Source organism: Thamnophis elegans, chromosome 11 (genome assembly GCF_009769535.1).
Source record: "Thamnophis elegans isolate rThaEle1 chromosome 11, rThaEle1.pri, whole genome shotgun sequence".
In the NCBI taxonomy this organism is placed as follows: domain Eukaryota; kingdom Metazoa; phylum Chordata; class Lepidosauria; order Squamata; family Colubridae; genus Thamnophis; species Thamnophis elegans.
In genome coordinates this window covers 52,827,116-52,844,875 of record NC_045551.1, presented here as the reverse complement: position 1 = coordinate 52,844,875, position 17,760 = coordinate 52,827,116, and the positions used below count along the sequence as shown (strand labels likewise).

The 17,760-nt window shown below is 40.5% G+C and overlaps 1 protein-coding gene across 1 annotated transcript; it reads right to left on the bottom strand.

Moving 5' to 3' along the window:
- Nucleotides 1–15,030: 15,030 nt before the first annotated feature.
- Nucleotides 15,031–17,106, bottom strand: SLITRK1 (SLIT and NTRK like family member 1). The gene has a single exon (XM_032226946.1). It carries the CDS (start codon nucleotides 17,104–17,106, stop codon nucleotides 15,031–15,033), a length of 2,076 nt encoding a protein of 691 aa, XP_032082837.1.
- Between the last annotated feature and the right edge of the window lie 654 nt (nucleotides 17,107–17,760).

Below are 17,760 nucleotides of genomic sequence, written 5' to 3'. Positions count from 1 at the left end.
AACATATCTGCTTAAGATGCAATACAGCACAGGTTCTAATCCCAGTAAGGGTATGGCTAGCTGATGAGAGCTAAATAGCTTGAAATAGATCTATACTAGTCTCCCTTTATTTATTTATCAGCACAAATACAACACACACACACACACACACACACACATATTTATATTTATATATATACATATATATATATATATATATATATATATATATATATATATATATATGTATATGTATATGTATATGTATATGTATATGTATATGTATATGTATATGTATATGTATATGTATATATATATGTATGTATATATATTTACAAGGTTGAAATATTCATTCTTTTTATGACCCCTTAGTTCTATAATTTGGGGTAAAACCAGGGTGACTGACACCTACATGAAGTTTGGAGCATATATTTCATCTTTGCGCCCTACAGCAAAACATCTGCCACTGTCTAGAATTGAACTTTCAACCTTCAGAGTGGGAGGTGAGCCTTTTCACCTCTAGGCCACAATTCCCCCCTCCCTCTCTTTCTCTCTCTCTTATTCTTAAACTTGGGATTTTGTCTGATTACTCTATAAAACGGAGGCCCTCATATTTAATGTCACTGGAACATAACAATCATTTTGATAGGTGTTTAACATTCTGTTCTGACTCCTGTACTTTTTTTTTGTATAAGAATTCCCAGCAAGTCTCAATTTAATTTCTGGAGATAAACTTACTTTCTTTTACTAAGATGTGTTTAATTGTACAATTCCGAAAACAACTGATTGTTAAGACTAGCTATTGTCAGATCCATTTTGTCAGATCCTTCTGCGAAAGATCAGGAGGATATTTGCTGAACTTTTTACTTTCTTCTCTTTTCTTTTCTAACTAAAGCTTTCTCATTGTAGGGGGTCATCCCTTTACCTAACTTCTTTTACAAATTCATGGACTGCTTGCTCCTTATTCAAAATGCTGACACCCCTTTCATTTTCCCTTTATTTGTATGCCGCCCTTTTCCCTGGGGGGACCCTTCTATTCCACATGGCTGAATAGTAAAAAATAAGAAGTCTGTCTTATACATACAGAAAGACTTCCAAACAGTACATCAGGAGAAACAGAACTGGAACAGTGGTGGGTTTCTTTCTTTTCTTTTTTTACTACCGGTTCACTTGTACAAGTGCGTGCTCTCTCGCACATGCGCAGAAGCACCAGGTGGGTGGGCGGAGCCTCCCGCTGCCGCCACTACCAGTTCAGCTGAACCGAGCCAAGCTGGGAGCAACCCACCTCAGAATCATAAGCTTTTGGATTATCAGTTCTGGTTGCAAATACTTTGTTGAGACAGAATATTTTCAGAAATCCAAATCCTGGCTGAAAGCTGCAAAATTATATGTCTGCAGAGTTCCTCATGTACATTTCACCTGTGGGGATTTTTCTGAATTCTGAAGGAAGGAAACACTTTCTTACTACAGCTATGAAGAGGAGTGGTGTGATGTTTTGATTAAAACCTGAATTAAAGCAGTGCAAGACAAAAACAATCAACAAAAAGGACATCTTAATCAGTATCTTGATTGAAGTTTGCTGTATTTGAAGACTGACCATTGATCTGTCTAGTCTGCTAATTATGTAAGAAAAGTTAGACCTGACGTCTCTGATAGGAACCAAACCATTCCATATACGTCTTCATTTCCTTAGAGTCCTGTGAAAAAAATCAGGTGGAACAATGGCTGATGACCTCTTTCTATTGGTCCACAATAAAAAAAAGTGACTGCACATACTACATTACAGTATTATACACTGTTTTAACAGCTGTGGACAGGAAGTCACTACAGAGAGTGATCAATTCGGCACAAGAAACCATTGGTTGTCCTCTAACGCCACTGCATGACATCGCCAGGTCTCGCAGCTTTAACAGACTAAGGAAGATACTCAGAGACGATTTACACTCTGGTCAGTGTCTCTTCACACTTCTACCATCGGGCAGAAGACAACGAAGCATAACTAGACGAACAAATAAATTTAAAAATAGTTTACATCCTTGAACTGTCAGACTCTTAAACACAATCACAATCACTCCACACACATGTGGAAATGTATGACTAGGTTTTTTTCTTTTTCTTTCTTTTTCTTTTTTTCCTAATTACTTGCATATGGATTATTCTTTATACTATTTATGTTGTTTGTACTTTTTGTCATAGATTGCACCAGTGAGGCTAAAACCAATTTTGTTGTATACATGATGTACAATGACAATAAAGGCTATGCTATTATATATCAAAAACAGAAGAATTCTCCATACGTGCAATCTGTTATTCTCTCTTTTGAGTTAGCTGGCCTTAACAGAATATATTATCCAAGACATTGGCCATTCCTGGTAACTTGAAACAGTGTTCTGAAATATTTACAAGCATCTATTAATCATCAAACAACCATGTGTAAATTTAAACCTGATCCTCAAGGGTTTAAACTACCGGGAAGACTAATTTTTATTTCTTGCTCCATTTTACACTTCAGACAAAATAATATCCCATGGGTATTCTAACTGATCTCATTCCCAATGAAATTTTAGCTCCAGAAAGATATTTGACTGCCTTATGAAAAAGTCTAAGCCAAAGATGTTGCAAATCAATATCCTATTTTTTTTAATTCAAAGGATATTTTTAAAAGTTTTAAAAAGATTTAATGAGTACAAAATAGCAATAGCACTTAGATTTATACATCGCTTCATAGTGCTTTTTATAGCCCTCTCTAAGCAGTTTACACAGTCAACCTATTGCCCCCAACAATCTGGCTCCTCATTTACCCACCTCGGAAGGATGGAAGACTAGGTCAACCTTGAGCCTGGTGAGATTTGAACTGCTGAACTGCAGCTAGCAGTCAGCTGAAGTAGCCTACAGTACTGCACTCTGTCCACTGTGCCACCAAATATAATAAGCACCTTGGTAGAGGATTAGCATATGCAGGAACCTACACTCACCCACTTTGTCTAAATTTGAATTGAACTGTCAATATGACTATAGTTATTAAAGAAAGCTGCACACATGAACTCCAATATTAAGTTGCTTACTCGGATGCATAGCTACTTAATCCAGAATTTAACAGTATATAATCAAATTCAGATCAACACATATCTCTGCATTAAACACTCAAAAGTATTGGAGATAGCTGAGCCTGTGGGATCATGAGAAAATGACTTGTAGTCATGATACTCAACATAGATTAGGTCAACCTATCTGCCAGCAATATGGTTTAGATCATTTCAACATTGTTCCTTGCATGAGTTCAATGCTCTGAAGAATTACCCTTCTCCCTAGAAAGTAATTCAGCTGAAAATCTTACAGTAGGTGAAATGAAGCACTCTGATATTCAGTATTTCTCTTCGGCTTACTCAATTGTACTAGGAGCAATGTCAAATAGTGCATTTCATATCATGAATACCCTTAGCATACTTTATGTAAACAGATTAATTTTATAACTTTGACACTGTCTTATTGAGACTTTTCACATATTACAAACCAAAAAGCCCAGATTTTCCATGGGGTTTATCCTCAGTAGTAAGTTCTCCCCCCAATAACATATAGACCTCTTTGTTAAGTATTTTGTTTATATGTACATATGTATTGCTAATTGGCTATACGTGCTATCTTATGTAACCATATTTAAATTAGAAAGGTTTAAGCTATTGAAAAGGAGACAGGAAGGGAAAGGGAAGTGTGTGTGTGTGTGTGTGTGTGTGTGTGTGTATAAACACTCCAAGGGTGAAGGAAAAACAACATGAAAGTAATAGAGAAATGAACTAATTTCTCTTCTACAATTCAATCAAACAAAATATTACTGCAGCAGTAGCTCTTTTCACCAACCCAATTTCAAACACAGATTAATTCTTGGTAATTAGATATAATTAATAATAATTATGGCTTCAATTCAGAGAAGAAGAGAGAGTGGACCAAGCTTTGACTTTGTTCTAAGTCAAATCAAATGCGCTATATGTATTATAGTACTTTGAAGTTCCACAGAGCACAAGGGGAGTGGAGGAAGCATAACAGCAAAAGAGCATGAGAGAGCAATGTGTAAGCAAATCTGTATAAATCATTACAAGTCAAATTGAACATCCAGTCAGGGAAGGATGGCTATGAATAATTTAGAAAAATAGAAATAATTTTGTTTAGTATTCATTAACCTTCCATTAGCTTAAAATCCATTTCCAGCACAACTTATTCTGTTTAAAGTTTTTTTTTAATAAAAAAAGAGTCCAGTAATTCATTTTGGTAAATGCAAATGGAACACTTCAGAATTAAAAAAAAAAAAAAGAATAAATCTCAATGCCACTCTTTTCTCATTCCCAGAAATATAAAACAAATGGGAACCCTAAATACTGTATATCAGAGAAAAGATAGGTTAGAATCTGCTATGCAAATCATATTGGCAAAAAATATGATTTCTGTAATAGAGTTGTCAAAATCTAGAATGCTCTACCTGTTTGTACTTCTATATTGTCCTGTCAGAACATTTCAACCTCCAACAATTCCAAATGGAATTTCCTCGCCTCCACAAAATAATTCAAATAATAAAAGGAAAAGGGAGAATTATCCATTCATAAAATATTTTGCATTAAGTGGTTTAAGATGAAAACAGAGTGAGGGTGACAGTGCATGCAAACAGGTACAATTGTACTTAGAATAATGATCAGGAATGAAATTAATCAGGATAAATTCTGGTATAATTTGTTCATGTCTCAGAGACAGGGCTCGGTGCTGTAAGAAGCATATACAGTATATACATAGATATAACATACATTCAAGATTATCTACATTTGTCCATTGCAACTGGCATTTTGAATACTGTTTAAAAGATGTTTATTTAACATGTGTTGTGTAATTGTCTTAATAAGGTTTAGCTATAAAAATGAATAACAGGGTAGATGAATCCTGAAAAAATATAGAATTTTAATAAGAATTATCTTCAAGATTTCTACAGCACCCTCTTATCACTCTTGGTTAACAGAACTCATGAATTTTATGCAGTGGTCAGAGTAGACTGAGATGGAAGCTATGTAATAGCTCACTCTTTCTTGTCTCTATTTCAGTTTGTGAAATTGGCATTTCATTGCTTTCCCACAAAGTCCAGAATATAATTATAGGGAGGTGATAGATGATAGATAGATAGACAGACAGACGGATGGACGGGCGGACGGACGGACAGACAGACAGACAGACAGACAGACATATGCAGGTGGGTTGCTCCCAGTTCAGCCCAGATTGGGTGAACAAGTAGTGGCGGTGGCAGGAGGCTCTGCCCACCCGCCCGGACACTTCTTCACATGCGCAGAAGTGTTGCGTGCACGTGTGAACTGGTAGCAATGGGATTTGCAACCCATCTCTGGATAGAAGATGGATGGATAGATGATAGATAGATAGATAGATAGATAGATAGATAGATAGATAGATAGATAGATAGATAGGAGAGATTATAGTTAGTTAGAGAGAGAGAGAGTTTTGAGAGATGATAGATAGATGATAGATAGATGGATATATAGGTAGGTAGGTAGGTAGGTAGGTAGGTAGGTAGGTAGGTAGGTAGGTAGGTAGGTAGGTAGGTAGATAGATAGATAGATAGATAGATAGATAGATAGATAGATAGATAGATGATAGATGATAGATGATAGATGATAGATGATAGATAGATAGATAGATAGATAGATAGATAGATAGATAGATAGATAGATCGATCGATAGATAGATAGATAGATAGATAGACAGACAGAAGCCCACTTTAGCCTATTTTAACTAAAGACGCTGGGTGAACTGCTATTATCCATCTCCAAGTCCACATTTAGGTATTTTCTCTATGAGAGAATATAATTTAGGCTCAGAAGGCAAGTATATGGCAACAAAAATATTTACAGTAATCTGCCAGATAGTGAAAAGAAACACTGCTTTCTTAATACCCCACCACCTTATTTTACTTCTTTTATTATCTGACCATTTGGTAGGAGATACAATGAGCTATTCCAAACAGCATGTAAAACAGGCCAGTCTAAGGCACTGCTTTGGTGGCTCTAGAGAACACTCTTTGAGCAAAAACCACCAGAGTATATGTACACAACTACTCTGTAGCATATTTTATAACACCAAAAATCATGGGGTGGGGGTGTGAAAGGGGAGGGGATGATGCAAGAGAAATCCACTTCAAATATTTTTTCCTTTGAAACTGAAATGACTGAAAACTGCAAGCATACAATGCCATGCCTGGTGGGCTTACCTTCACACAATGTAGGACTGTAGGTGCTTGTCAATTTTGTTTTATAAATAAAGCTTAAGAACTCTACTGGGTCCCCAGAGACATTTTAAAAAATGAAGGAGAAATTGGTGGTTTCCCACCATTTTAACACAATAATAATAATAAAAAAAAAGGTAAGATAAGCAAGCAGGGAGGGTTGTGGCCCGCCAGCGGCCAGCAGAGCTGGCAGCAGATTCAGACAGTGAGGTGGTTCGTGAGGAACATGGGCCAGTTCTGGAGTCTGGAGAAGGCTCTGATGTGGGCTCTGTGTCAGAGCAGAGAGGGGGCCAGAACTATATGCCAGTTATCAGCTGCCTTCTGAGTCAGACATCAGTGAGGCAGACAAAGAGCTGGACCCTGTTCCCAGTGTGCGCATGCGCAGAGTTGCCAGATAAAGGGAACAGCTAAAAAACAGGGGTCGACTTGGGAGTAAATCCACAGGTGGATGATGAATGGCCCCTCCCAAAGGAAATAAAAGAGGAGCAAAAGGGGAGTGAAGTTTGCAAGAGACAATTAGTTCGCTTAATTGGCTTGTGACTCTCCTTGAATCCTTGCCAAGTTTTGCAGATATTGGCCTGGCAGCTCTCCAAGCCAGGTAAGGTCTGTGACTGTAAATCCTCCCTTGAAAGACTTTGCTGGTGTGAATGAGCAGAATTCACAGTCAATTAATAAAAGAGATTTTGGTCAGGACAAGGAGTTTGTTTCATGCTGTTGGGAAGCCTCGGTCAGAACAGGGATCCTACATAAGTAAAACATAGCAAACTGAAGTATCTTCAGACACATTCCTTAATACCACAATGGCACTGATCATTTCATCTGTTCATAAACATCTGCAGCTGTACATAGCACGCACAGACCAACACTGATGCTGATTTGTAAATTTAAGGAGCAATGCAATCTAGTAAAGTGAGAATGAAAACAGGGTGGGTAGATGAGTGGGAAAGACTCTGGATTCTGCCGGTGGAATCTGAGGTCCTGATACGCTCAGAGATCCCTTCCATCTGGATGTGCTGCTGGAGATGTGTGGGGCTCACATGGAACACAAACAATCAATTCAGACACTCCGTTGTAGGTTTTTCTTTGGCTGGTTTCCAGCAGAGCAAACTTTTGGCTGTTCCATCCATAAAACAAGTCCTTTCCTCTCCTTTTTTTTTCATCCCACAGCCACCAGAGTAGGTGGATTGCCAATCGACCTTGTTTTCTACCAACCAGCCAACATGCAGAAAAGTTAACCAAATTGATTATTATTATTTTTTTTAAAAAGCATTAACAGCAAATCCAATAAGAACCAGTAGGATACAGCTCAGCTGCTTTCATTGAAAGCAATAGCAATAGCAGTTAGACTTATATACTGCTTCATAAAGCTTTCAGCCCTCTCTAAGCGGTTTACAGAGTCAGCATATTGCCCCCAACAACAATCCGGGTCCTCATTTTACCCACCTCGGAAGGATGGAAGGCTGAGTCAACCCTGAGCCGGTGAGATTTGAACAGCCGAACTGCAGAACTGCAGGCAGCTGAAGTAGCCTGCAGTGCTGCATTTAACCACTGCGCCACCTCAGCTACCTGAGATTTGAATGCATACTAAAACTCCAAGGGCTTGTACAAACTGTCCATAATTTGGAGACAAGGAGTCTCGAACATTAAAAAACACACAAACTATGTCTGGAGACTAAGACACATGAAGAACAGCTTCAGAAATTGGGTTTGGCTAGTCTAGAGAAAAGGAGGACTGGGGGGGGGGCACAATATTCCAGTATTTGAGGGGTTGTCACAAAGAGGAGGGGGTCCGCCTATTCTCTAAAGCACCTGAAGGCAGGATTAGAAGACTTCCAAGATTCCTTCCAACTCTATTATGATTGATAGTTGTAATTAAAAAAAAGCTGATATGGATCTTTAAACTTGGCCCTTCGTAATGATACAACCAACATAATGTCATAATCATCCAGTAGCTTTTTATATTGAAAAGTTCATATAACTAATTTGTTTAACCTTTGAAATCTCTGGTTTGCTTCCATTCATTCTCATAGGTAAAGCTGTATAGATGAGAAACCATATGAAAATAAGGACTAGGGGGTGACATGATAGCACTGTTCCAATATTTGATGGGCTCCTACAAAGATACAGGGGTCAAACTACTTTCCAAAGCACCAAAAAGCAAGACAGGAAACAATGGATAGAAACTAACCAATGACAGAAGCAATCTAGAACTAAGTTCCTAATGGTGAGAGCTGTCAACCAATGGAATGGCTTGCCTTCAGAAGTTGTGGATAGTCCATCACTGGAGGTTTTCAAAAAAAGACTGGACAACTATTTTTCTGAAATGGTATAGGGTCTCCTATTCGAGCAGGGGATTGAACCAGAAGACCTCCAAGGTCCCTTCCAACTCTGTTATTCTATGATCTACATTCTATATTACTATACCATACATTTAGTCCATGGGTGAGTTCTAGCCAGTGTTACTGCTGGTTTGCTCATGTGCGCACTTCACGCGCATATGCAGTTCAATAGAAATTGTTCTGAGCATGTGCAGAACTCCAAAACAAGATGATGGTGGCAGTGACTATGGCAACAGGGGAACCGGTTCAGAAGTGTGGCTAGCCTTGGTCACTGCCGGTTCTGCGGCCTCGGCTGGCATACCACTACCGGTTCAGCTGAACCGGGCTGAACCGTTAGGAATCCACCTCTCGTTTAATCCCTGAATTACCATAATCAGACAATTTTAGGCATTGAAACAACCAAAAAGTTCAATTTCATTAAGTAAATCCTAAAACTTTGAGAAAATTATCCCAATACATAAGACCAAAGAAATCAGAATTAATATTGATAGGCATGGACCTTGAATAGGGTCAATAGTGACACAGACATACATGTAAACACAGAGATGCATGAAAGAATCCATTTATACTCAAGTGGGAAATCTTTTCCTCAATAGAGGTAGAGGCCTCAGACACAACTTGCCCATGATTGAACTCTACCTATATAACAGAATCTTCATTGACATAGCAATAGCAATAGCACTTAGATTTATATACCACTTCATAGTGCTTTTACAGTCCTCTCTAAGCAGTTTACAGAGTCAGCATATTGCCGCCAACAATCTTAAGTCCTCATACAAACACAAGCAGACAAACACAGAGAATGTTAACATTTGATTTAATTTAAAGGGGGGATATACGTATGAAACAGCCTCTTAGATTTGCATCTGACCCCAAATCAGATGAGAGCAGTCAGCTTAATGTCATTATTGATGATATTATCATGTCACATATCAATACAATATCGATATTGATATAAAAGAAGGTCATTACTGATTAACTCAAGATTGACAGAGTTTGCCATCCTTCTGAGGTCAGTAAAAGAATACCCAGATTGTTGGCGGCAATATACTGAGATTGTAAAGCCAGAGGTGGTATTTAGCCGATTCTCTCCAGTTTGGGTGAACCAATAGTGGCAGCTGCGGGCGGCTCTGCCCACCTGCCCTGACGTAATGCGCGAGCACTGTGCAAGTGCAGAAGACGGTGTGTATGCTCACATTTGAGAACCAGTAGGGAAGATAAGTGAATCCCACCACTGTGTAAACCACTCAGAGATTGTAAAGCACTATGGAGCAATATATAAGTCTAAGTGTTAGTGCTAGTACTATTTTGAGATATGATTGGCACCTGAAAATTCCTTTGTTGCAATCAGACCAAAGTATCTTTATTCAGGCATACAACAACTTGCATAAACATTCATTCTTATTTTATTTATTGATTATCCCTTGGCCATATCAAAGCATTTCAGACACAAATTATTACTAAAATCCGATAAACAAAATTATAATGGAACTGGATCAAACACAATTTAAAATCATAAAAATGATTTAAAATGAAATTGGAATAAAATACAATAATTTAATATATAAATAAAATATGATAAAATTATATTTTAGTATCATCCCTATAGTCTACCCCAATCGGTCTTACATATGTCGATCTCAACTGAACCATTTTGTTTAGGTAGGCAAACAATCTTTCAAAGGAATATTTATGACTACAGACCTTATCTATCTTGGAAAGCTGCCATGTAAATATTTTCCAAATGAGGAAAGACTGGGCACAGTGTCTCTGAGACAGATCTTCACTCACTTGAAACTAGGGGTGAAATTCAGCAGGTTCTGACAGGTTCTGGAGAACTGGTAACAGAAATTTTGAGTAATTCGGAGAACCTGCAAATACCACTTCTGGCTGGCCCCAGAGTGGGGAGGGAATAGAGATTTTGCAGTATCCTTCCCCTGCCATGTCCATCAAGCCACACTCACAGAACTTGTAGTAAAAAAAAAACACCACTGTTTGAAACTAATCTAATGACCAAACAAACAAATTGCTTCCTGCAAAAGCCCCCTCCCCTTTCACTCCTCTTTTGTTTCCTATGGGAGAGGCCAATCGCCTTCCACTTGTGATTTTACTCTCAAGTCTAGCCTGATTTCTGAGTTGTTATTTTCTTCTGGCAACTCTGTGCATGCACACAGTGGGGACAGGCTCTAGCTGTTCCTCTGCCTCACTGCTGTCTAGCTCCATAGGCACCCGATCACTGCCAGATGGCCTTGACCCTGTCTCTGCCTCTGATGCAGAGTCCTCGTCCGAGCCTTCCCCAGCCTTTAGGACTGACCCATGCTCCTCCCCAGCCTCCTCACTGTCCGACTCTTCTGCCAGCACCACTGGCCACTGGTGGCCCACACCACCTAATTCTTTTCCTAATCTATCTGGTGCCTGATATGATATAAAATCCATTCACCTTTCTAATAAACATGAGATGCTTACATATATTCAAGCATATAGTCCTTATAGCAAGAAATAAATTATGACTTATCCTGGCCTCCTAGCCAATGATTTGTCTCAAGCCATACATACAGAAATAAACCATCTTTCTTTTTATCTAACTAACATACCTGGTATTATTTAAATCCCTTTTACATTTGATGGATTGGAGACTGATTCAACTGGAGGTAGCATCCTTCTCCAATACACACTTTTATAACTTACAGTGTTTCGTAAAATTTGAAACACAGAGGAGAATGTATATGTATTGATAGCTACACATAAAACCATAACAGTGAAAACATTTATGCTTCCAGTTGCATAAATATTATGGAAGCAGTTATACTTTGTCAGGATGAATAAAACATTTATGCAGTTTAATAATAAATTTGACTGAGATAAATTGAAATATCTCTCCACATTAGTCTTTCACTGCTATTATCCCTTGTATCTATTTCTTTTTCTGATGTATAAAAACCCATGAATATACCGAGCAGATATGCAAAGATCCTTACAGAATAGAAACATAAAATATTTATATTGTTTTGCATGCTACTGATCCATTAATTCTGCTTCAGTTAAATCTAAGTTCCCTTCTAAAAAGTAAAAGAACTTCATAGTACAATTTGAGGATGAATAAAATCTGAGAACTGTACTTCCCATTTCATAAAAAAATGATTTCATTTACTTCTTTTATTTAAAACATACTGCTGTGGCAACAATAAATCATTGTCTATATTTTTTCACTAAAACAAAAAAGAAAATACCCAAATAAAATTCAATTCATTTGATCTTTTTTTTAAAAAAAGAGAGAAATATCAAGCATTATTGTAATCTGTAAAGCAATGGACATTTTGTTAAATTTCAGGTAGGATCTGTGTTCATAAAGTAGCATGAACGAACTACAACAGTTGTATTTTGATTGTTTTTCTGCCAGTTGTTTGCAGATTTAACCAACCATACATTTAGAAGCTGCTTGTGAATAAAAAAATGCCTGCACTTAGATGGCCCTGAAACTAACTGATTGATTGATTGAGCACAATTTTCTTTTAAAATTGAAAACAGTTTGGACTAAAGTAACTATTCTCTCTCTCTCTCTTCTTTTACTTTATTCCCATGATTTATTTTTGTAATGTTCTGATTGGGGGAAGAAGAAAAAAAACCTGAAACAAGGTTAGGGAGGGTAAAGGGAAAAATGGTGAAGGGTCTTTCTAAATAACTAGAGCTTGTTCAGAGAAGCAGGGAATTGTATCATCATCACCATCATCATCACTACCTCCACCACCACCAACACATTATACCAAGCGAATGAAGCAGTGAGACAAGATTAAGGAAATCTACCAATGCTTGACTCATATAGCATTGCTATCTCCACAAAGGTCCTTTTATGTTGCAGCTTCCTTCCCCCTCCCCTTTTGCATGTTAACCAACTGGTTTCGGATACCTTATTTGGTCATTCCTTCCTCTCCTTCTTCTCTTTGCTCCTCTTATAAACACCTGGAGCAGAAAAAGGAGACACTGCATTCTCCTATATGTATTTATTTTGTTTAGTTACCAAGGCTCCTCCTCTGCCCCCACTCCCCTCCTCCGTCCCCCACCACCCCAATCTGTTCTCTGAAGTTGAGCTTAGTTAGCCCATTCCAGTCTTTTCCTCTTTAAAGAAAAAAAAAAGGATTTCTCTGCCTGCCAAAGCCAGAAGCAACGTGACTGAAATCCTTCATTTCTCCCCTGGGATTTCGGCCTTCGGAGGCTGCAATTGATTTGCGGGGTGCTCTCTGCCTCTGCATGTATTCTCTAGTTAAGGGCCAGCCTACTGTGCAAGGAAAATCAAAGGAGACGGTACTGAAGTCAGAAGGCAGGAAGGAGCGAGAGGGATTTGTTTCAAGCCCAAAAGGTGGCAGAATTCAGAGGGAGGGAGGGGGAGAGAGAGAGAGGTTAGGAAATTCCATTAGTAATTAGTTTTTTTCAGGGGGAGGTTTTATTTCCTCCAGTCTGTCTGTCTGTCTGTCTGTCTCTCTCTCTCTCCCTCTCCCTCTCTTTCAGAGATACTGAAGCCCAATCACCATCAGTAGTCCCACTTGTCAATCATCATGCTTGAAAGAATCGCTGCCCAGCGAAGTCAGGTGCTCACATTAATCCGAGGGATCTAAGCCCTAGTCGATTAAATCAAATTGCCATCCAGCTCTCTAGTTTATCTGCAGTGTGCAATCACGGCAGTCTTGGCACCAAAGGCAATTTCCCAGTATTAATCAAAGGATTTCAGTGCTGCATTCAGGCTAGGCAAGGAAAGGAGTAGCAATTGACTTCCGAGAGAGAGAGAGACACACACACACGGTTTTAAGATCACAAGGAATGAAAATGAAGTGACTTCACCATCGCTCTCAACCTACATTAACACGAAACAACCCCGTCATGGTGGCCGTTAAAACAAGTGACATGAGGGTGAGGGGGGGTACATTAAAATGAATGACCCAAGCCTTGAAAACATTTTCACTTTAATACTGAAAAAATATGCCATTATAAAATCCTTGAATAGAATTAGTAAGTCTTGCTTGCTTTTTCTTTTAACTTCAGCTCATATTCTTCTCCAGATAGTATTATGTGTATATAGATATATATATATATTTCCCAGAGTCTGATTTACAAGAACACAAAAACCTCCTTTCATTCATCTCCGCAACTTAAGCATTCAAGTGGCATTCACTACTCATGCTTAACTGCTCCAGGCTTTCGGTTCTGTTTGGTTTGGTTCTGTTTTCGTTTTTATTTATTAAAAAAAACCAACCAAAGCCAAAAAAACGAGACAAAATCCAAGGAATAACATATTGATCAACAGAGAAAAATACCTCTAGGGTACTTGCTTTACATTCAGATGGAAAGGGATTCTGGAGATGTCAGTTTCCAAAAGAAGCTTAAAAAAAAAAAAACAGAAGCAAATTCATCCCCTCCTCCCTCCCTAAAGAGAAGGGGGGGGAATTCCCCATGAAAGTAAATTCCTCCCCCGCCCCCCCCCCCAGCAGCCCAAAATGACAAAAAGTAAACCAGGAGGATATAAACCATGCAAACATGTCTTAAATAAAACCTTTACAATTTTCCTGGTTTTTCTTTTCTTTCTTTTTTTCACAGTAAATGGATGATCTCTACTGCCTAGCAATCACACAAAAATAATGGCGAAATGGCACTTTCTTTCTTTTTTATTCTTATTATACTGTATCTGTATATAGAAAGTTTTGATACGATGGAACTTATGGGGAGGGGAGGAGGGAGGATGAGGTGAACTGGACGCAGCTTCCTTTTGGGGGGGCCGAAGCGTCCCTTGGGTGGTTTTGTATCCATGCGAACCATGCAGCAACTTGGGTTGGTTTGTTCTAGATCAGAGTTATTCTATTTACAATTACATTCATGCCTTCGTGCAACTGGGCTCTCCTGCCTTGTTCACAACAGGGAGGGCACAAGCAAGAGCTTCTGTTCCCCCACCACACGTAAGGGCCAATATAAATCCACAATCGGTTAGGAATCAACCTGCAGGAGAGTGTATTCACCCTCTTTCTCTTGCTGCAATAGGAAGCCAATCTTGGCCTTTCGGTTGGATCTATTTATTTCTTTCCCACTGGTTATACAGTGTAGAGTTTACACAACCTCAGGTTGAGGCTAGGCAAAACATAATAATTAAAAAAAAATCAAAATAATAACAATACTTTAAAAAAAGGCAGGCCTCCACTCATCGTCCTGGCCCAGGTTTGGTGAGCGGGTAGGTGTGTTTCACCAGAAGGTAGCTTTAAGTGAGCTAAGCCCCATTCCCTTCCTGTGGTCCAATTCACATCAGCGGACAAGATGGACAGAATGCACAGATCAGGGGAAAAGAAAGCTCTGAACCACCGAAGGGAAGTTGAGGTTGCTAGCTGCTGAAAGTTGAACTGATTGCCCATACACAGATGTTACATGTTTTTTTTTAAAACTTTGAATTTTGTAGTCTCAGTCTGATAGGGAGTGAGAGCCGCAGTCATACACTCTGTGGGCTCCATCTGTACTATAGGGTCCATTGTGCCAGTAGGAGGAGTCACATACTGTCTGTAAAGAGTTGATCTCTGAGGCAGAAGAGTTGGCATCCCTCCTTTTGGAGCGTTTCCGGTTCCTCAGGATGAAGACGAGCATGCCAACCACGGTGAAGGCAGAGGTGACAAACACCAACAAAAGGCCAGGCACCAGCACTGAGATGGAGACCCTACTAGTCTCCAAGTAGGAATTAGAGTGAGTCCCAGTCTCTGCCAAGCCAGTGCTGTTCTTATGGGTGGAAGTCAAAGTGGGCATGACTTTGAGCTGAGGGCAAATGGCCTCATTGGACAGAGATTCAAAGTCCTCCTTAAAGAACTCTTCTGGGGTCTCACACCTTAAGTCACTCATCATCACCTTTGGCCTCAGCATCTCCACCCACTGTTTGAAAGGGACAATTGGACATTTGCAGTCCCATGGGTTGTCATGCAGATCTATTTGGGTAATGGAGGTGAGCTGATCCAGCACTCCTGCCACCGGCAGATAAAGGAAGTAATTGTTGTGGATGCTGAGCTTGGAGAGGGAGACTCCAGCAAAAACATCAACTGGGAGAGACCTCAGAAGATTGTTGTTCAAAATCAGTACTCTCAGTTTAGGCATGGCATTAAAGGTCCCTGGCTGGATGAGTTGGATGACATTAAATTCCATATTTAGGTACTCTAGGTTTTGCAAACCGTTGAACTTCTCTCGAGAGAGTATGTCTAAATAATTATTGTCCATGTAGAGCCACACCAGCTCCAGCAGGTTTTTGAAAGTATTGTTTTCCATAGTGGCAATGTTGTTGTTGCCCAAATCCAATAAGTTGAGTTTCTGATAATCCACAAAATGGGACTTGCGAATGGTGTGAATCTTGTTGCCCCTTAGGAAGAGTTCATGGAGGTTGGATGGCTTAGGCTTCAGGTCCACCAGGCTGCTGATGTTGCCATCATTGCAGTTTACCTTGAACCCTCCAGGGATCTGGTGGCAAGTGCAGGTGGCAGGGCAGGGAGTGCTACTGGAAGACTTGCCTTTCATGGTGTGGATTGAGCTGGCCACTGTAGGTCTGGATTTGATTTGCCAATTGACTGGGATCTTGGTACCTCCATGAGGGGCAGAACCTGGCGTGGCAGCATCTTCCTTGCCATGGATCTTAAAAGGAGTGGGAATGGGGCCAGGATCACAAGTCTCCTCTTCTGCAGGGGGAGCTGCAAGGCTGGAATCTACCCGGGTTTTCCTGCACAACTCCTGTTCGGTTGTCTCGTTTAAATCCTTCCCCTGCAAACGTGTGGGAGCTTCACAAATCACCCGGCCGATCAAAGCATTTTTGGGGATGTTCTCCAGCCATTCTTTCAAGGAGAGTAGATCGCAGGTACAGTCCCAAGGGTTGTCCTCCAGCAGGATCTCAGCAATGCCTGGGATCTGTTCCAAAACATCCTCGTAAGGCAAGGTTTTCAGGCGGTTACCTCGTAGATCCAAATGGGTAATCGGCACATACTGGAACACGTTGGCAGGTAAGATGCTGATCAGATTGTCGTTCAAAATCAGCACCTCCAGCTTGTTTAAGTCCCGGAAGGCTCCTTGGTCAATATCCCTCAATAAATTAAAATCAGCCTGGAGGTATTCCAGATCATCCAGCCCCAAGAAAGTCTGCTTGCGAAAAGACTTCAGCTTGTTGTTGTTGATGTGCAGCCTCTTCACCAACTGCAGCCCCAGGAAAGCTCCCGGCACAATTTCGTGCAAGCCGTTGTTTTCCATGTGCAAACTGACTGCATTGTAAAAGTTAGCGAACTCATTGGGGAAAAGGCGCGTGAGGGAATTGCCGTGCAGGAACAAATGGTAGAACTGGGACGTGGGGGCCGAGAAACGCTGCAGGCTGGTGAAGCCCTTCTTCTCGCAGTCGACGTGCAAGTCGCCTTCGATCTCGGGGCACGAGCAGATCTTCTCTTTGCAAACGTCCCCCGTAACGTTCCCGGCAGCCAAACAAAGAGACGTCTCCAGCAAGAGGATCCAAAGCAGCATTTTTACACCCAGCGAGTCATTCCCGAGCTGAAACGCACAGAGGGGGAAAAAAAAAAACACTACAAGGCAAAAGCTGGAGCCCAGTCAAGTTTCTTCCAGGCACGGAATGTCCGAACCATCGTCAAAAATTAGAGGGGGGGGGGAGAGGGGGGGGAGGAAAGGTTTGGTGGTGGTGATGGGAGAGGCAAAAAAGGAAAAAAGATAGAAGTTTTTTTTAAAAAAATACACAGTTGTCTTGGCGAAAGGGGAATGCAGTGAGGGGGGAGAGGTTGAGTGGCACGGGCTCGCTCGCCTTTTTTTTTCAGCGCTCTCTCCCCCCGCAAATACTGCAACAGCCCGGACTCCAGTCAGGGATCATATCCACAAAGTCTCCAGATACACCCGGGGAAAACAGAAGAAGAAGGAGAGGGAAAAAAAGAAGGACGAGGAGAAAAGTTGAATCCCCCTCCCGCTTCATCAACTCCCCTTCGGTGGCTTCCCCCCTTCTTCTTCGTCGTCGTCGTCGTCCCCCCGACCCCAAAGCAACCCCCACCCCACCCCCACCGAAGCAAAGTCGATCTCCTCGGCTGCTGGGCTTTAAGGGACGGTCTCGCTAGGAATCGGCGGGAGAAGAGGCCGCTGCTGCATCCGCAGGAGGGTGGCAGGGCTGGAGGG

Bases quoted from the DNA above. Each gene is read 5' to 3' on its own strand.
- SLITRK1 (XM_032226946.1), bottom strand. From the start codon at position 17,106: ATGCTGCTTTGGATCCTCTTGCTGGAGACGTCTCTTTGTTTGGCTGCC.